This window comes from Marmota marmota, unplaced genomic scaffold (genome assembly GCF_001458135.2).
Source record: "Marmota marmota marmota unplaced genomic scaffold, marMar, whole genome shotgun sequence".
Lineage (NCBI taxonomy): Eukaryota > Metazoa > Chordata > Mammalia > Rodentia > Sciuridae > Marmota > Marmota marmota.
This window is the reverse complement of record NW_026000221.1, coordinates 8,136,207-8,157,413: the sequence shown is the minus strand read 5'-3', so window position 1 is coordinate 8,157,413 and position 21,207 is coordinate 8,136,207. Positions and strand designations below refer to the sequence as shown.

The window sequence follows — 21,207 nt, the reverse complement described above, 5'->3', positions numbered from 1 at the left end:
TGTGGAAGGATAGAGACTCATTTGTCATGTTGAGAGAAATTAATCTGAAAACATACATATATATTTTCCAAGATTTCTAAAGAAATGAGAATCAACCTTTTGAGTTTCCTTTATTCTTCCATTACAAGCTGCAAACTCTGAGGCAATGTGCTTTTACTGTAATTCTGCTCTTGAGTTTTCCATAAAATGTTGCCACTTCTTTCTCTTCTCCATATGCTTTCTCACCTAAAGTGTAACAGCTAACTGGTGTCTTGTTTGTTTTACTTACTCCTGTTATTGATTCCTTCTCTTTAATGTTAAACTGAACAGGAGCCCTGAGAAGCAAATGGGGCAGCTCAGAGCCTCTTTCTTTTGCGTTCAGACTCTTCAGATTAGGAAGAACTGGCAAATAAATAAATGAATAGTCTTGCTTTTAACCCGCCTATAAATACATGTTTATGTCTCTTAGTAATGGATTACCCTTGTGAATAAGTAATCATTTAAATTTTAATCTGTGCATCAGAGTTGAAGATATGGAATTGCTTAGGCTTTTCTCTCAAACTCTCTCTTTGATTTTCAAGATAAAGTAAATTAATTAATGTGCACTTTTCAGTTGAAGAAATGATTAAGACCCAGCTGTGTCTGTGAAATTATAAGTTATGATGCAACATAACTCAGGACTTATTAGTGCTTTCTTTTGACAGGAAGAAAAGAGACATAGGTAGCTAATATTAAAATGGTGTTCCAAAAAGCACAAAGTTAGCAGTTTGTTTGCCAAATTAACTTTCAAAGACATCCAGGTTACAAAGTTTGACATTTCTACACGCAAATCTTAAATGATTGATGGGCTACTGTAAAACAGCTTTGTTCAAAAAAGATAATCTTTGGCAGGCTACTTCAAAGACCTCTACTCTGGAAAGATGGAAAAGCTTCTTTATAAAAAAGCTAGAAATCCATTTTATATTAATTTCCCTGATAGATCAATGTGTATTTGAATTATGTCTGAGAATTAGAATTATGTGATATTTATTGTATTAGGAGTCTTTTTTTTTTTCCGTATCCAGCAGTTCCACGTGGGATTTTTATTTCTAAGATGTAGAAGAATTTTTCTACACATAAAGAGCATCTTTAAGAAAATACAGACGGGTAGAACAGTATATATGGCATTTTATTTACTACTGTTTCATGGCAAGGTAGTATTTAAGACTAAAATATATAGAAATAGGATGTTTTTAAATCAGTGTTACTGGTTCAGATTTTCCTTGTGGGACCCTTCACAGAATCTGAAGGTATTTACTTATTTCTTTTAAAATATAGATTGTTTTATTTTATTTATATCTAAGGTCACTATAGAATTAGGCAAATGAGGGGTGAAAATCTCAGCTAAGGGGTTCAGCAGACACTACAAATGAGCAATGGGGTCAGTTGTGTGTGTTCATGCCCTGGGAATAGAAGTGCCATACCTTGGAAATTCTGTCACTTAGGTCAATATGACATATATTCTAATTTTCTATAAAGAAAATGAAAATCTTCATTACTATCAGAAATCTATTTTTTTCAATATTGGCAACTATAAGATTCTGAAAGATCCCAGGCTAGGCCCACAAAATATGTTTGGGAGATGGCAGTATTTGATCTGTATAGACCTGTTAAGAAAAAGAAGCATTTACCTTAACAACAACAACAATAACAAAATGCTCCCCAGATGTTTACACTTTTTGGAATGCAGAGTTTCCTAAATGTGCAATAGCTGTTGTACAGTGGCCTAAACATGGTCCAGTCATAGGAACTGAGATCCTGTGTCCTGTGTTTGGAAGAAGCTTTGCAAAAGGACTCGAGTACAGGGGAGGAGGGTACAGTGGGCATAGGGTACAGATTTCTCATGGAGAACAGTTATCAGTGAATTCACAGGGGACAAGATATGAGGCAGAGGCCTTTTTGTCTCAAATTATCTTCAAAACCATTTCATTTTATGGAATTGGATATAGCTGACTTGCAAGAGGAAAAAAAAATCCCTTCTTTGCTCTTTGGCAGGGTGAAGTAGAAAAATAAAGTCTCCCCGCTGAACTACTATGAGGTCAGAAGCCTTGCTGCTATATTTCACACTGCTACATTTTGCTGGGGCTGGTTTCCCAGAAGATTCTGAGCCAATCAGTATTTCGCATGGCAACTGTAAGTACCACAAACTTGCTCGCCTTACCTTTCTGCAGACAGCCTGTGTCAGCCTAGCAAATGAATAAATAAATAAATAGGAAAGCAGGCTTAATCGTTTCCACCTGTGTAGATGGCAAAGGTAGATAATCTAAGTCTAGTCAGATTGATGGGATGAGTGTTATGACTCCATCAGATGTTATGAGGACACGTGTGAGCATCTGAAATGCCCCTCAATAACCCTGCTGATGTCTCAGCTACTGCATGGAGGCCAGCTATGTAGGAGAAGCTCACTATCATCTGAGTGTTGTTGTTACATGTTTTCATATACAGTCAACACATGGGCATTATTACAAGATATGAATGGAGAATGATTATGTTGCTCTACTTTAGAGAAAAAAAATAACTCTTTTGTTTTTTTTTACTTAGAAATTATATCATTGCTAGACTTGGGTGAAGAGTGATTTTTAATTTACAAAGTACCTATTTAACCACTTATAGCTTTCTTTTGGTATTTGCTTCATTGATGAGGGTAGATACAGACATCATTAAAAATTCAGTTGTCTTCTCTTAAGAGGAAAGTCCTACCTGTGTGTTGAGTGGAACATCCAATTTACTACTTTTTTTCCCTATTCCCCACAAGACTCAATATTTTATCCCAGTAAAGGTAAAAGAGAACGTTTTCCCCAAGTACCTATTTTTCCAGTAATTTTCCCCAAATACTGAGTGAATCATATAAATGACGTTTAACATTAGTATGGGAAACTAATGAGACCCATGAATGCCCAGACTCAATTGAACTCTGGGGGCAGAAAATAGAGATTATTTTACATAAAGATGAGATGGCAAGACTGACACATAAAACAATTAGAGAACAAAAGGTCAAAGGGCATAATTAATGACCAAATTGTGTAGGTTAATATCATCACTCCTGAAATGGCAGAGTTCCCCACACTTAAGATACCAAATAAGCAGCCATTGACTGCCATTTGAGATAAGTTATCTATCTTTGGCACCTCAGTATAGAAGAGATCCCTGCCTGGTGGGCTGCTGAAAATCGCACTTCATTGGTCACTCAAATCTGTGATAATAGAGACATGAATGATTTTAGCACTTCCCTGATGAATGGGCAAATGAAATTTCAGAGTCGTTGAAGGAAAGGCACAAGGCAACCTCATAGCAAGCCCACTCGTGAGTAAAATTCACAGAGTCTTTCTAATAACATCCCAACCGCGAGTGATGTTCAGGTACTGCAGGGGTTTAAAGTGTGGGGTCTAAGCATGAATCTGTAAATGATTTTTTAGTTACTATTTACACCCATACACCTCCATGGAAAATACTGCCTTTTAAACGTGACTCATCTTTCTTTCCTGTTTTTGGAGAATTGCCAGTGACTATAGGTTTAAAGCAGAGAGATGTTGAGATGTAGGTATTTCAAAAGGTCAGATATTATTACAAATTGCCCACTCTCAGCCAAAGAGAACTGTAGGAAATAAGAAATGTACTCATTGACTGTCCAAGTCGGGGAAAATTCCAGATCACCCGACTGGCTACACTCAGTTTGACCCTATCCTGTCAAAGCCCACATTTCTGTGAGATTAGCCAATTGCTTAACTCTGGAGTGAACTTCCCACAGTTCCTAGAATGCCAACCAACCTAGCAGGGCTGCCTTCAATAGTAGATTATTCCAACTGGACGCCTGTGGAGACTGTATTTTTCTTCTGGCTCCTGGACGAAGGCTTTCGCCTCCAGACCACATTGCCTTTGTGGTGATTGATGGGAAAGCTGCTTTGAAATAGTTTTGTCCCGAGACAAGATCTTTGGCAGCCTGCCCCCTCAGGCTTAGCACTCTACACAAGATGAAAAGAAAACTGGAAGAAAAGAGCACCTTCGTGCAAAGGGTTCACTTGCAAGTTTAACCCCCAGAAATTTCTGACACTCAGAAATGGAAGTCCAGGCTTATTATCATGTGGAAATGAGGTGTAACTTGATCATCCTTAAAGTGCACTGTTCTGTCAGAGTGGTTCCTAAAATAGCAGACTTGTGTGGAGGTGGAAAATGGCGCCATGGTCTGAATTAAGCATGGTTTTGTCTTGTGGCCCACCCCCTCCTCACCCTGCCCTGTCGATTCTTGGCTTGATCTGCTTTTTCCTCTCTTGCCCCATCTCTTCTTTTCTCAGATACAAAACAGTATCCGGTGTTTGTGGGCCACAAGCCAGGACGGAACACCACACAGAGGCACAGACTGGACATTCAGATGATTATGATCATGAACAGAACCCTCTACCTTGCTGCTAGGTAAGTGATCTTTTCCTCACATCTGCCTCAAAGTATCCGGAGGTTCAAATAGTTAAATTTGCCAGCTATGTGTCATGTTTAAGAACTTGAGTCTCCCTAACTGTGTTATTTAATTTAAAGACTGCTTTAGTTGGTCAAGCAATCACTCTTTCAAGATTTTCTGTGTCTGTTTAACTCTGTGTGGATTTACAAAGAAATAATTGCATATTTTGGAACTTAGCTTCAAATAATCTACTGTGTGTCTTGAACATATATGCAAATACTTATCCAAGCACCCAGCAGTGCTCTGCTTTTTGATACTTATCTGTTAAATTAAGTTGAACGTGTAAATATGTATTACACAGTGTGTCTATAGGTGTGCATTATGAAACTATTTGTATTTTTGCAGTGTATATAAGACTTTGAAAGCATGACAATGGTACCCCCAAAAGCATAACACTATATATATTTTTGAAGGGTTTCTCATTTTTGCCATAGTAAAAAAGAAAAAATCATCTGTGGCGAAATGGCATTTGGTCAGTCTGATATCTTCAGGCTGAATGCATGGTAAGAATATTGTCCAGACAGGGGGTCACATGGATTTGTACTTTTGTTCTAATTCTGTCCTTAATTCAGCTGGACCACAAGTTCTCTGGCTCTAAGTATTCTCTGCAGATGAGAGGTTAGGTTAGCTTAGCTTAATTGAAGTCCCTTGGGATTCCAAAAATGTATGGTTTCCCGTGTTCTGAGTGTGTAACTCATTCAGAATAACTCCAAATGGATCCAAGTGGGTAGCACTATCCTGTGGTATTCCTCTGTGGTCCTACCTGATTCTCAGCAAATTAGTCACTTCACACTGGAAAGAAAGAAAGAGAGAGAGAGAGGGAGGATATTTGTACTTGGCTATAAACACAGGTTAAAAAAAAAGTTATATACTAGCAATCCTTGATTCCTTTAAAGCAATTAGATATTCTGAGGTGACAAGTTTTGCATATTAAAAAGCCATTGGTATGATTAAAACATCCTGAAAATAACCCACATTGGTCACAGGGAGCTAAAATACTTTTTAAAAATGTTTACTTCACAAATACAGCACATATTATTATGTGCATATTATTTATGTCCATGTTTTGTAGTTGTATGTTCTTTAGAAATGTTAACTTGTTCAGTGCTAGAAACAAACCAACAAGAAGGAGCTACTCTTCCCCCTCGTGTACTAGTGACGGGGGAATCCAAGGGACAGAAAGGTGAAATGACCATGCCCCAATGATAGAGGCAGGATTTAAGCCAGGGTGGTCTTGCTCTGGAGACTACACTGCCACTCCCTGTCCTGTACTACCTGCAGAGGAAGAAACTACTACTTGTCCTGAAACTACTTGTCCTGGTAATTACCTTCTAGTAGCTGTTGCCCAAGAGCATCATTGTTGTGGGTTTGCTATAAAGCTTCCCAGTGAGGTATCAGCACCTACCATTCAGGTAGCCTACCAGCTCCATATAAATAACCATTTTTAGTTTCCTAAATGTAGCAGGGCTATATTACATTTGTATCCAATTAGCCAAAGACCAATCAAATAAATGATTAAACATTGGATCTGTGAGAAATAGGTAGACTCAAGATTTCCTGTGAGTTGTTCACTTTGCAATTGAGTCTCTGGGAGCAAAAATGGTCTAACAGGTGGCCTGTGTACCCAATGATTTAGCATAGGTGTGGGCTGCAGGCCAGGGCAATGGAAGCTCCAGGAGCCAGGTGCTATGTAGACTTGAAAGTGCCTATTATTCCAGCTCATTAAAACCAAGACAGTTTCACCTGAACTCCCCACCCCAAGGAAAGGAAAAAGGAGAAAGAAAAACAGGCTTTTTTTTTTTTTTTTTTTAAATGGGCAACAGGCTCATCATTCATTGAAGGTCAAATTTGTGACATCCTACCATTGATGTGTTGGTTTTTCACTCCATAGCCAGTTACTTCCCTTCAATACACACTCTTAGAAAAATTCATGAAGGAGTTCCATGGCTTCTATAATTAGGGGCTCTCCTTTTCACATTTCCCAACATTGCTCTGAGAGATCCATGTTCCTAGGCAGCAAGTCACCCTATTTAAAGTTAAATCCTTCCTAGGCTCAAGCCATGGCAACATAACCCAGTTGTGCTTGATGGAAGAGGGAAAAAGTCTTAGGACAAGTCAGTTTATGTTCAAATAACTGAATTCAGGAAGAGCAACGTATAAATTGTGGGACACACATATGGGAAGTTGTGAATGACACCCAACCTTGGACTATGGTTGACCATAAAGTGCTATTTTTTTTTTTTTTTGCTGGGACCATATGATCTTTTAGATATCGAAAAAGATTGTAGTTGTCAAAAAAGGGGATTTCATTCACAGAATTCTATTTTAAAAGGTTTCCCAGTTCTTCCAGACAATCGGTGTCAGCAGTCAAAAGCTAAGCCCCTTCCAGAACCCTGGGGACCATGGGAGGCTTGGTAGCAAGAACCCCTTTCAGTTCTTTTTTATTATTATCCACTTTGTAAATTCTTCTTTCTTTTTAATCTCTAAACTACTAATTAACATAAACAGGCCATGCCAAAAGGGGGCAATCTGAGAGCTTTCTGAGGAGTTGCCAATGCATATTAATCAGTTGTTAATTTACAATTCATATATTCAGCTCCTACTTCAGTTTGGAGGGGAGTCTAGGCAAGGAAAGGCTTAGAGCCATCTCAAACCTGATACCAAGTCACAGACACATTCCAATCATGTGCTTGGTCACAGCACCACCATAAAGTCAAGCAAGTAATAAACTAATGCAGTAAACTGCCTTAAAATTAAAGGGCAGGGTGATTATGGCACCCTACTGAAGTTTGAAGAAGCTTCCCAGTTCAGCAGTTTACAAAACAGGCGCCTCATTCTCCCCTTCACCACTTTTACACACACATTGACATACAGTTCATGAGCAGGCAGGAAGTCGTAAGACTACAGTCCTGCCCCCTCCTTTATTTTCATATGAGAAGCCTGTTTTTATTTTTATTTTTCTCCATTGTGCTTTTCCTAGAAGCAAACGGATTTCCCAAGAAAGGAAAACATATTTGCGTGTGTGTGTGTGTGTGTGTGAGAGAGACTCGTGCAAATAATTCCTTTCTCTTCTTCTTCTTCTCCCCCTGCCTTTCCTTTTAAGCAATGAGGGGGCTTTAAAGTCTACACAGGAGCCTTGAGGTCCTGGTTTAAAGCTGTGGATAATTTTCCAGCCCCAGGACTTCCTGTATTTAAAAAAAAGTCAATGTTATTTCAAGGGAAAATGAGCTGTTTGGCTTTCCTTTAGTAGCCCCCCATCTCCTCTGTTGAGTATAGTTCTTTTCTTCTCTTTCTTCTAAATTCCAGACAAAAACGCCCTTGTACTCTGCTCACACAGAAGGGGAGGTTTAAATATAGCCCCACACCTGAGCTGCTGATTCTGTTTCTCCCCTTCCAAGGGAAGATTGGCAGCAAACCATAAAGACAACCAAATTCTCAGCAAAACAGGAAGGTGAGCAGAAGCAAGAAGTGTAAACTTTAACTCAAGTATATTTCAGATTTTAATTGACCATCATTTTGTAAAGAAAAGAGTAGCTTCTGGAAAGAATTTACCTTTATCATCTTCCATCTTGTCAATCAAATCATCAAAGCTAAGACTGAAAATATATTTCCTAAAGAGAGATGGAGATGGAGATTAGCTTTGTTTAGCCTCTCTGATGAACAGATGTAGCATGCTGAATACCAAGCATTTGCAGATATGGAAAGGACACGGGAATCTATCTGGAACCTTTGGGCCAGTTTAATCTCCAGAGTCTTCCCACCTTAGTTGTAGCTATAAAGCTGCTCTAGTTCTGGTGTTAGAGAAAATGGTGACTATGGAAATTGTTCTTTAATGATGTCCCAGGGAGCTAGATGCCATGATATTTCTGGAAGTGTTTCCAGGGGTAGTTCTTGAATGCTAAGTTCTTCTTTCCTTTTTCTAGCATGTAGATGTCATGTTGTTAAAAAAAAAAATCATGGGTATGGACTTATCTGCCCTCAATGAGATACATTATTAAGCAGAAAATGACCTGTCTTGATTCTTGTTTGACCTTGTATTAATTTTGCTTTGTTTGTAGGGACCATATTTATACTGTTGATATTGACACATCCCACACAGAAGAAATTTACTGTAGCAAAGTAAGTAGTTTCAAAACCATCTCCTAAAATGGAGGAGCTTAGTGTAGTTTTTGAAGATAATTTATATTTTAAATGCAATGTATCATGGGGATGATGTAGCTAAATTTGGAAGTGGCAACATGCTTTTGTAAAAATCTTAATTTGGGGGTCAGTTAGGATTTAACATGCATTCAGAAACAGGTACTGCATACCATATGTGTGCATATATGTTTTGAAGTTTCAGTTAATTTTCTAAAATCCTTTAATAAAATAGCACCTGATTATCTAGGAAAATACCAATTTTCATAAGATTTTTTTCCTATGAATATATTCCACAAATGTTTCAAAGTTAATGTTTCAAGGTCTTGAAATATGAAGTTTTATTTGACTATTGTGAGTTAGGAACTTGATCATTATGCATTTCAGATAGACATAAAGTCCAGCTTAAGCTTTCGTCACAGCTCCATGTGGGGATATTTTAGTTTATAAAATGTGTGCCATTGAAGTAGGCAATTGGCCCATTAATTCATGTGAAAGAGCATAACCTGAATTAAGTCTTTGTCCACCTGAAGTGAATGTTCCCTTTATGTTTAAGGAAATGACTTTCATATTTTAAGGAAAAAGGCTCCTTTACAAAAAAATTGATTTACCAATGGAAAGGACAAGTGCATGTGTTTTATCAAAATGAGCATAATTTAACAAGTTAATTTGGATAGTTTATGTGAAATTTCCATGCTGTTGTTTCTTCTTCTTCTCTTTCTCCTTTATCTGTAGCTCAAAGAGAAGACCATTTTGTAGTTTAATGAATAGATAGGAGTTCAAAATTAAATGAATGTTTCCATCTCTAATCTTTTGTTGTTATGGTGAATTAATCATGGGGAAAAGGGTGTGGAAAGCTTTCAATAAATATATGTTCAGCCTCTAGTCTCCCCAAGGGAACTCTTACTTCTAAAATCAAATGTAACAACCTCTGGGCTCTAATTGATTTCTTTCTTGATCCCTGCAGAAACTGACATGGAAATCTAGACAAGCTGATGTAGACACATGCAGAATGAAGGGAAAACATAAGGTAGGCAATTTTCATTTCTCCTGCAGCTGCCACTTTGGGTTAAGTTTTTGATGGTTATCTCCACCGTGGACTGTGATGTAGTATGCATCATGTGATTCCCTTTTCCCCAGTAATTGCTTTTTCCATCAACTTATTGAAGGCTTTAATTTGCAGAAATAGTTTGCTTTTAATGTGATGAAACATTGCAACAGCTGCTAGGACAGCATCATGAACTCCTTAGGCACTCTCAGGATTACGGACAAAAAGCTGGCTGCCCAGGTCTTCTGAGTGCTCTGTGTGATAGCCCACCTCACAGGCAAGGGCCCTGTGGGAATCTGGGGAAGTGCTCATAAAAGGCTGCCTCAGACATGTAGGCTTTTTTTTTTTTTTTGCCTTTGGTCATATAACAACATAAAAACACACTTCAGCCAGAAGGCTTGTACATCAAGGGACCCCAGAGCATCTGGCATTAAAATTAATATGATGGGAGATTGGCACTTCCAGCTGGCCTTCTTTTTGTGGCATAAAATAAACACACATCCTCCCATTTGATGCCATCTTTTTATTTACTGCTGAAACAATGGTTATCAACATCATCTTTTGGTTAACATCAGGAGTAACTCGAACTTTTAACAGGGCAACTCCTCCACCATTTTTGCCATAACATAGTATGAGCAGATGGTGGGCCTTGGTGACAAATGGATTTCTGTGTTGAATGGACTGGGTACAAAACAGTTTGAATTATTTTGCAGGATGAGTGTCACAACTTTATTAAAGTTCTACTGAAGAAAAACGATGATACGTTGTTTGTCTGTGGAACCAATGCCTTCAACCCTTCCTGCAGGAACTATAAGGTAAATGCTATTTGTCTGTTGGAATCACACAGCCAGGAGGTATTTCATAATTTACTGTGATTGTACCCACAGAAACCTAAGAGGGGTAATTTAATACCACCTGGGTTCCTCTCACTTGTTCAACTTAATGTATTGCTCCACATGAGTGATCCCGAGCAGGTTTCTAAGCTTCCTGTTTGTTCAGGATTGATTGACACATCTTTAAAGAGCATACCCTGCAAAGGTAGTTTCTCTAAGACCTTATTCTTTATTGTTCAGAAGTCCGACATACTGACCACATGGAATTACCATGTGGATTTCCTCTCTGTCTCTCTTTCCCTTTCTCTTTCTCCCTCCAATCCCACAATCTCCCCGCTGAGCACAAAAACACACTTAAAAGGTATCTCAAAAGCGTGCCATTTAAAACTGTAGACTTTCCTCTTGGTAAGATTTTCAAGAGCACAGAAATTTGATTCCATTTAACACTCATCTTACTTGACCATGACCTTACTTATATCGGCCTTTATAAAAGGAAAAAAATAATGAATTCTCAGAGTTGGTAAATCTAGTTAGCACGCACGCAGCTGATAGAGGGGCTGCCAAGGAAGCCAGGCGCTCACCAGCTGTGGAAGCAGACGTAGCAATGGTCTAAGGTCGTGGCTCCACATCTGTTAACTTTCCTTGTCCCTTCTGTTTGCTGAAGATTTTACTCAACATGCATCGAGTTTTTACTGTGGCCAGGCACTGACAGATAGGAGGCTTCCACTCTTAGGAAGCCAGACAGGGAGAAGAAAATTGCAATTCCATGGGCTTGCTGCCATGGGACACAATGCAGAAAATTGCTGAAGCACAATTACCCTAGCCTGGGTGAGGACTTGAGGCAAGCCTCAGGAAGGAGGTAGGATGCCTCCTTCTCTTTAGAGTTCCTGGCTGCTGTTCTCATGCCTGGAACACAAATACCCTCAGCCCATAAGAAACCCCGAGGCTCTACAAGGAACCACATCTGGGGTTGTCCAGAACTTAATGTGGTACCTGCCCATCAAGTGCTTGTTAGTTTTTGTGGAATAAACATGAAGAAGGCAATGCCTTACCTTTGCACTAAGGATAAGGAGAAGTTAGCCAAATGAAGGAAGAGGACACTACAAGTAGGTGAGCAGTGTGAACAAAGGCATAAGAAATAGCCATTGGGCTCGAGAAACTTCATCTGGTTCTCAGTTGCTAGAATTTGAAGTGACAAGTGATAACAGAAAGAAGCTAGAGAGGTAGATAGCTCAAAAGATGAAGGCCAGACAATAGATTCAGGATATACTTAGGTGACAAAAATCAGGAGGATTTTAATAATTGATAAGGAGCACAGGACAAGGAGAGCAAGAGCAGTCAAGGATGACTGCTAGGGTGTCCCTTGGATGGGGCAGTTTAGAGAATAAAAGAGATTCAGCAAGGGTGGGGTGGAGGTAGTAAGAATTGGGGGTTTTGCTCTGAATGTTCTAAGGAAGGATGAAACTGGGGGCCGGGGGGCGATGCATATGAGGAATGAACAGAGATATCCAGCATGGAAATAAGCCTTGATTTGGGGAGAGATATAGGGAGAAATATAAATTTGAGTCTCTGCATCATAAAGTGCAATCCTAGGGGTATAAAGAATGAAAAAAAGCAATGATAGGCTGTGAAAAGAACCACTGGGCTCGCTGCAAAGATCCTCCTGCCTTTTCTTAACAGAGAAATGAAGGGAGGGTCTGGTTTACCCTCATGCTCACCTTCCCCATGTGCTTAGAAATGGATACCAGCAGGGCCAGGGTTAGGGGAGGCAGGTGAGGCCCTCAGCTCTGATGCAAAATATACAGGAGGACCCCCCCAAATGCAGTAATTAAGATAAATTTGATTTTTTATGTCATCATTTTTAAAAATCAAAATTAGAATGAAAATGTCTATCGTGAACAAAAGATAAAATTTTAAAATAAAGGCAGGATTCATTAGTTCACAAGCAAGGCAGCCCAGCCAGCCCAACATGTATTCTATCCAATGACTGCAAGCCCAGGTTTCAACTCTACCACTTAATATTCCATCCCTGTTTGTCATTGTTTGGGACTCATTTAGATTAATGCTCCTAACACATCCCAAAGAATTCCCCAGCTAGAAAGCTATCTTTTATGACAAATTACGGGTTTCCTTGGCACTGTGATACACTGGCCACGAGAGGTCTAGCTCATTCTTTTCAGGCATGTTCCATTTCCCACGGTGCCTCACCTATAGTGAGCGCTGTCACCTCAGCTTGTTCTAGCCACACCTGCAGAAACATATTGTGGGAGTCTGGGCCTCTCAGAGCCCACACATGGGTTGCTGTTCATGCTCAGCCCCTGCTATATTCCTAGCACTGTAAATGGTCGTAAGTTACCCCTGGCATTGCTCAGAAAGGTGTTCTTTTGGACTCAGGGCACAGTATGACTTTGCTAATGACATGGGACACAACGTATGTGGCTGCAGGGAGAATGACATTCTATCTCTAAAGTGCTTTTTATCAACAGATCAGGACCAAAGATGCAAAGCAAAACCAGTTAACTGGTCTTCCACTGAAAACTTCAAGTCTCATCACAGCACAGAAGTATCCATTTGGTTAGAGTAACTTGAGACAGGAAAGTGACAAATGTTCAGCTTCTTTCTCTGTACCATGGCCTGATTTATACAATTTTTATATTAAAAAAAAAAACAGTGTTAGAAAGATTAGAGCCCTAAACAAGATTACCTGGGAGAGAATTTGAATACTATGAAATTGAAGGTATAACTCCACTCTTCATCCCTTTTCCCTCTAGGGCTCTACACCTCTTGAACTTTCTGCAAAAGTCAGGCTGGTTATTTGTATCATTATCTGTACCCTGTGGTGATTTAATTTCCCAGGGGTTGCTGTTAAGTCTGAGATTTGATGACCACTATAAGGATTAATTCTTCATCGAAAGAGGATTTCACTCTGCCATTGTTTTATTTCTGGACCTTTCCAGAGTTATGAACCAATGCATTAATTCTTCACAGCTTCTTGCCTTTGACTAGCTTTAGCTATAACAACTTTTTTTTTTTTTTAAGGAAAGGTTACATTTAAAAATTAAAAAAAAAAAAATCCTATTCCCCTTTTATACAGTTTCCCCATTGCTAGGATCAGAATGAGCACTACTGGAGGTGAGGGCATTTCCGTTGCCTCATTGTGTGCTAAGCATCATTTCTGAAGATGTGCCAGACCCACAGACCACAAACTCTGTCACAGTTCAACAGAAAGCTCTTGTTGGGATAAAATATCTGGGAAAGACTTTCATAAAGAATGTGCTGGGGGTGGGGTGGAGTACATTGCTTTAAAGGATGTCTGATTTGCCTGTCTTTCCCCTAAAAACGTATGTTTTAAACTCAACTAAGCTATAATTTAAAAACAGATTACTTCAACAGGGCCATCTTCAAGTGATTCCTGATAGGAAAGTCCTGTTCCATCTCTGACACTGGGCTTTAAGGCAAAAGCACAGAAGATTTGACAGCACCCAGTGCTGCTCATGAGATCCTCTCTTTCCTTCTGGGAAACACCTCAAGCTCCTTGATTTGGGGGAAGCTTGATGTAGCACCAATCACCAATGGCCTTTGCATAGATCTGCCCTCAGCACCAGTTTACATCCTTTTAGTTTTCAAATGTGTGGTCAAACCATGCAATTCCCTGATGATAAACAAAGTATCCTTAAACTGTAAAGAAGACTGAACCACAAATGGGTATAGAAACATTAGCGATGTGGAGATCGTTTTCTGGACTTGGTGGTACTAAGATTTTATATGCTAGAAAGATCCCACAGAGTAAGAAGAGAGACAGCATGTCATAAAGTAGGAGCCACTGTGTCCCTGATCAGGGTAGGCCAACCTCTGACCAGCACAAGGGGATTAGTTCTTGGTCACAGCATAGGCAATTGTGGATTAGAGAAAGGGGTTTTTCCTCGAGGCTATGCAGAAGGCCAGGCTTCCTCCTGCTCAGACCTCTTGTAGGGTCCTAGAATCCTTAATATCTGGTGTGGAGAGAGAAAGAGCAAGATGGAGGCCAATGGAAGGTTTTCAGGGTCAAGTCCAAGAGGTGGTATGCAGCCTCACATTCACATTCTGTTGGTCATAGTGTGGTCACATGGCCATGTAGAACTGCAGGGGATGATGGGAAATGTACTTAGTGTGATCAGGAGGAAAGGAAAATGGGATTTTGGTGAACAACCATGGAGGCTTTGCCACACCCACAAATGCTCATGGAGTCAAGTGTTTGTATTTCCTTTGGAGAAGTAAAGGTGAATGATAGCTACTTGGTAAAGAAGGCCCTGAATTGACTTTTTAAAATAAATAAGAAATCCAGGTGTTTGCCCCCCAATGCTACTTTGACCAAACAAAACTTACCAGCAGGCCAGTAATAACCTCTAACCTAAAGAAACAGTGCCCTGAGTGGGGCAGCGGGAAATAGAAGTCAGGGGCTCAGTCTCTCACTGCTTCTGACCTTTGTGAGCCGTTCAACTTTTGGGCCTCTGTTTTCTAAACCTGGGCCATTTGCAAAATCACTTTCAAAGCTGCCATCCTATGATGCTGAAGCATGTGCAAAGGCCACCCATGTTCTGCTCATATTCATGTTCTTGCCACTTTCCTGATGCTGTATCATTCTGCCAAGTAACCCAAGGAAAAATTCCAGTGTCTTCTACTGGGATTTAAGCCACAAAGGTAGGACTCATCATGCAAAACAAAACCAGAAACTAAGGTCATTCTCTAGAGTTCATGACTCAATAGGTAATTGGGACAGGTAGCTTTTCCCAGGGATTACCTCAGAAATTCCTTGGTTTAGAATGTTTCTTTCTAAACCATTTCATTAGGATATGGAGATATATTTATTGTAATAGTTAAGGGTCGAGCAGACATAACCAAATTTTAGACTCTCCTAGCTATAGAAACTTGGTCAAGTGACTTAATCTCTTTTAGCCTGTTTCTTCATCTGAAACACATAGATGTGCATTGGAGGGAATTTATAAGGACATTTGCAAGTATGCATATGAATTACTGTACACATGAAGTGCTTTATAAGTATCAGTTCTGTAACTATTGTTGGTGGTTGTTGTTTATAAACAAGTTGTATTATTGCATTTAGATTGATACTTTGGAACCTTTTGGGGATGAATTTAGTGGAATGGCCCGATGCCCTTATGATGCCAAACATGCCAACGTTGCACTGTTTGCAGGTAAATGACCCGATTTCTTCTTATTGCATTTGCTTTTGCGTGTTTCAGCCTGTCGCTGAGAATCTGCTCTGGAGGATTTGTGGAGTCACAGTTGTAGCCTGATTCTCTGGTGAATACTGTAATTAAGAGTGCCTTTTCCATTTGAAATTAGTATGGAAATTGTACTTTTGCTTCTCTAAACAAGTCTTTGCCACACTTACCCATACTTTTGTGTCTGTAGAAAAGGATAACAGCTCAACATTGAATATGCAATGGCAAGTTTGGGCTCAAATAATAGAAAATCACACCTCAAACCATGGATGTGGTTTAATGTTTGAAGTCAGGTAGACTTTGGGATTGATCAACAACAGTATTATCCCCGATGCTGCTGCTTGTCATTTCCCGCCTCTCTATCAACTCCATTATGAGACTGGCTGCTGCCCCAATTAATGTCTTCTTATCTACATATAGAAGGGAAATGAAAAAAAGAACAACAAAAAAAGGAAACTTCTGGAATCTCACTCAGAGCAGTGAGGCCACTTACCCATAAACTTCCAGCAAAATCTCACATATCATAGCCTGATTAAGCAATATGTCTGTCTCTGGTCCAAAGGTCCTGGTGGTTTAGAGGGTGATATTGATTGCCGAAGTGGGCCTGTACTCCCCCACCCCACACCTTCTCTCTGCTGTAAAAGATATAAAGAAGCAGCTGATAAGCCATCCTTTTAGTAGGATTTTTGTATATGAGTGTGTTTTAATTAGGAATTTATTTAGGAATTCATTGCCAGCTGTGTGTGTGGAGGTGGGTGTTGAGAGAAGTGTTGGTATAATAGTGATTGTTATAGCATGTAATAAAGCAGTTAACTATAATTTCCATCACAACAGCTAAAAACTGGCACATCCTAGCTGTGTAAGGGACTTTAGGGTTTTGATTATGAAACAAGATTATTTCCCAGCTCCTTGAACTTCATCCTCAGAGTTACCCATTTGTGGGTCTGAATCTTTAGTCATAGATTGTAGAAACGGAAAGTTTCCTGGGGTTCTCCTGCTAAGTGAGAGCCTGCTTCTTTGAGAAACAGCACTTCACTGCCACAAAGTCTCCTAGACTAATTTGCAAGCATGGGCAGGAGCAAAGCCAGGGCAAGAGGGCTTGAGCATATTCTAAAGTGCATACCTATACCGAATACCTCTCTGATTCTAGAACCTGCATTAGTTGGGACCTTGGAGGATGTGGGCTGAAGGAGAGAATTTTAGTTTAACTGTAAAATAAAAAGAGAACTTGTAGCCTGAGGTAGAAATGAGAGACAGCACTGAGTGTTTACTGAGGCCAGTATGTTTCCAAGAGCTATTGAGAACAAATACACAATATGAAACTATTATTTTCCCCACCCTAAGATGTACATCTGAAAAGTTTCCCATTGGAATGTTTGAAATCTCATGAAAGCTCAGCCCTGTTTGACTCAAGATCTGCACTGTGAGTGGATGGTGGCATAGCATCAACAATGGCAGAATAGTGTTCTGTTTTACAAGGAAAGTTCTGGTCAGATACCAGTATTGAGTGTAAAACAGAGTCCTGGAGTGTTATTAAAAGGAGGAATAGCCATCCCCATAGCCCACACTCCTCCCCATGTTCCACTGTCCCTAAAACCCAGGCCTATCTTTATGACATAGGGTATAAGAATATAGAATATATATTCTATGAGAAAGCTTGTGATTTATAGATATGTGCTTGTCAATGCAAAGGTTTGTGGTCTGCAGATTTGAACAAAAGTACAATCAGAACTTCTTAATGTAGAGTTGCTAATTATGCAGATATCAAGATAGCTCTTAGTTATATCTGAGCAAATTTTCGTTATTTTAAGACCAAAGGTAAAAATAAATATCTTTGTTTAGGTTTTGATCATCTTTTTATTTTTAAATATGGTAGAACTTAAAAAGTACTATATTGTCTGTAAGTCACTTTGGCATATAATTAGTGAAATTATGTAATTCATTAAAAATAAAGCCAAGAAGTCATTGTTTTATTTTTGGGTATAACTATTGTTTCTATTTAGTCTATATAGATTTTACTATCCTAGAACACCCCAATTAGTTATTTGTTTGCAGAGTTTGTTAATCCAGGAAAGAACCAAAAGTTTTAGGGACCATCTCCAGTATTTATTCTCTTTTGCCTTGGATATACCCTCAAGCATCCCTCCCCAAAAGAATAAGTTCTTAAAGAAAGGCCAGTTTGAACTCAGCCTCTCCCATCCCCTTTCTTCTTTGTTTTGGAATTTTGTAATTTATAATGTTTTCAGTTTGTGATTTGTGAAATCCTAAAGCAAATATCTGTTATTTAAGATAGATTGGCGGGGCTTAATGAAGTCGTTTGACCAAATAAAAAAGGAGTGCTGACCCTCAGGATAGAAGCAGGAATTTGGTCAGTCCCTTTGTGCTTATGAGCCTCCTCTGTTCAACTCTGCACACCTGCCCAGGCTGAGGACTCCCTTACCTCTGCCTGGACTTAAATTTTTCAGTGATAACATCAGCTTCTATCTTTCCCTGGGCTCCTACCTAATCCAGTTTACCATGGTGTGGTGGCAATAGCAGCATCCCAGGGTCCTTGGCCTTGAGATTTCAGTCAAGGTCCATCTAATCAAGTGCAGCAAACAACATTTTTCATTTACTCTGTTCCCTGAGCTGCTGCTGCTTAGAAAAATTGCCATGCAATTTAAAAAATGAAAAATGTTTCATCTCTCATGATCCCAATTTAAAATGGTTAGGAATATGGGCCAGGTATTTTCCTAGCGACTCTTGGATTTTTCCCAGTTGTCCTATCTCATTTGCCTGATGTAGGAAAGCAATCTGGGGGATGTCTTCATTATTCCCCATCTAACACTCTCATGCTTGCACCCTGTTCACCTCTTTTCTTTTTCTGCTAAGATGGAAAACTATACTCAGCCACAGTGACTGACTTCCTGGCCATTGATGCAGTCATTTACCGGAGTCTTGGAGACAGCCCTACCCTGAGGACCGTCAAGCACGATTCAAAATGGTTGAAAGGTGAACAATTAAAAGAAGAAAGGTGTTGCGGGTGGGGAGTACATATCTTGTGGGAGATATAGAGTCTGCATGGACCAGACTGTAAATTCATTTTAGTAATGGTTTCTGACAGACCAAACCATGTAAATTGTATCTTTCACCTCCACTGATTTATTTACCTCCCTTTTTTCCTTCCCATGAGTTTCTGGAGTATTAACAAAACTACCAGTGCCACAACAATAGAATATGTTACATTCATCTTCCCCTGCCTGAAACTCTCATTTTGGAGTCCCACATGAAAAGAACTAAATAGTTCATTCATGAAAGAGAACAGGGATTGGAGGTAGTGGGGAATAGGAAAGAGGCCATTCACAGCCCTGTGAGTCAGGCTGACCAGGCAATGTGTACAAAATCCTCTCTGTAATATGGGCATTCCATTGTGGAAAATAAAATTACAGAGATTTGCAAAACCCATTTATTCTTGATTGTTGATTGCAAAGCTTCTGAAAGATATAATTTGTAGGCTTGAGTGCCTTCTGAAATCACTAGCACTTGCAAGTGTGAAGTCATTAGAAATGGTTAGTGTTCACCAAATGTCTAATAGCCCTACACTTTTAATTAATAACATGTCTTTGGTTGCACTTGATTAAAATTCTCTTAACACTATGTGACATGTCCCCAATTAAAGTGTCTATTTGTCTACAGAACCATACTTTGTCCAAGCAGTGGATTATGGAGACTACATCTACTTCTTCTTCAGGGAAATCGCTGTGGAGTACAACACCATGGGAAAGGTAAGTGGGGAGGGTGCATCGGGCTATCTCGAAGCCCTGTAGCCTTTTCAGAGCTATAACAAATTACAGGGAACCTCTTAAATATTTCTACTTAAAATCCAACCAACAGATGTTTGGTTAATTTCATACCAAATTCCAAGTAAAAACGTGGTTTTTAGGTACAGTTTTCCTTTTTAATTGAGTTGCTCCTTAGGGAGACTAAATATCCAGTATCTTCAAGCAAATTGAGTCTTGATATATTTATTATTTTCTTTCTTGCAAAAAGTGATAGAACAGTGAGGGGATGTCTATTTTATCAGTTATTTTTACCAGAGAGTAGATCAAGGTCACTAAGTTGGAGGACACAAATAAAAGGCCAGGGTGGCTTGCACAATTAGAGGAACTCACACTCTAAGGATGAGAGTCAGGCCCCAGAGGCAGGCAGTGAGGATGGCAGACAGAGATGGTGCATACAAAGTGTGCTTTTGTTTGAGGAAATAAAAAGCTAAGCAGTCTGTATGGAAATGAGTTTATGTGGCTGGGAGCTGATCCCCTGAAGGATTTATAGCTCTGTATTAAATGCCACAGCCTTATCTTTTAAAACAAGCTGTTTCAGTGCTGAGTTTTCCTCTTTTTTTTTTTTTCTTTTGCTACTGATTTTAGAAACACAATATTAAATTAAGCACCTTGTTGTTCTGTTTCTGTTGTCAAGAAAAGGCAAATTCTAGTATGATCTTCTCACAAAGTGCCTGCATCTCATTTTCCCTGTGTGTTTTTCCTCTGCAGGTTGTTTTCCCTAGAGTCGCTCAGGTTTGTAAGAATGACATGGGAGGGTCTCAGAGAGTCCTGGAGAAACAGTGGACATCTTTCCTGAAGGCTCGACTGAACTGCTCAGTGCCTGGAGACTCTCATTTTTATTTCAACATACTCCAGGCGGTTACAGACGTGATCCGTATTAATGGCCGTGATGTTGTCCTGGCAACCTTTTCCACACCTTATAACAGGTAACTATGCCCTGGCTGTGTTGACCTAAATCATTTCTTCCTGGCTCCCTTTTCCCACAGGGCTTCTCTTGTAATATGTAGTGTTCACAACTGACAGAAAATTTCCATTCACTCTTTGTAGCTAAGAAGCACTTAACACTTAGTTTTCAACAATGAATTAGTTGGAATTTACAAGCATTATTAAAATAGGATTTTAGGGGAAATAAATTATAACAATATGCTCTATTCATATTACTGGCATGTAAACACTTTTCATGTGTTATTCCTAAATCCCTCCTCTAATCTTGGAAATCCAATACTGTTGTTCTCTTTTTACACTCAAGGAAACTGAGCTTAAAATATTAGATTACCTGGTCCAGGTAGTCAACAATGGAAGAAGCAGTTTTGGAACTAAGAAATGTTTTTCCCATCTTAGCACATGTAGCATTCCAATCGACTTGTAATATTTCCATTAATTAGCTAGGTATCTTTTGAAGTAAAAACACCAGAAATATATTAAAATGCAACATTATGAAGTTTAGCATTGACATGAATCTGTCCAGCATCCCATCCAGGGATATGGTGACTGCCCTATTTGAGGAAGTCACCCTTGGGTGACCTCACTCAACAAATTAGATCATGGCCCAAATCCCAAACTTAGCTCTAGTGAGGATTTATAAGTCATCGAAAACTATCCCTAGAGATATTGGATATCAGCCTATTCATTCCTATTTTTGAATTTGGTTAAGCTAAGCGTGGTTAAGCTAAGA

The 21,207-nt window shown here is 39.4% G+C and overlaps 1 protein-coding gene across 4 annotated transcripts in view; it reads left to right on the top strand.

The window, feature by feature from the left end:
• The window catches only part of Sema6a (semaphorin 6A), a 127,801-nt gene that overhangs the window by 64,882 nt on the left and 41,712 nt on the right, over window positions 1–21,207 (top strand). For 3 of the 4 annotated variants that reach the window (XM_048792282.1, XM_015488607.2, XM_048792281.1), the window contains exons 2-10: window positions 2,014–2,151; window positions 4,311–4,428; window positions 8,530–8,590; window positions 9,576–9,638; window positions 10,370–10,471; window positions 15,591–15,681; window positions 18,583–18,702; window positions 19,387–19,475; window positions 20,241–20,458. In XM_048792282.1, coding sequence (XP_048648239.1) covers window positions 2,052–2,151; window positions 4,311–4,428; window positions 8,530–8,590; window positions 9,576–9,638; window positions 10,370–10,471; window positions 15,591–15,681; window positions 18,583–18,702; window positions 19,387–19,475; window positions 20,241–20,458 — 962 coding nt within the window. In that variant the 5' untranslated portion in view covers window positions 2,014–2,051. Of the gene's footprint in view, window positions 1–2,013; window positions 2,152–4,310; window positions 4,429–8,529; window positions 8,595–9,575; window positions 9,639–10,369; window positions 10,472–15,590; window positions 15,682–18,582; window positions 18,703–19,386; window positions 19,476–20,240; window positions 20,459–21,207 lie in introns of those variants that run through there. The other variant, XM_048792283.1, reaches the window with a different exon arrangement.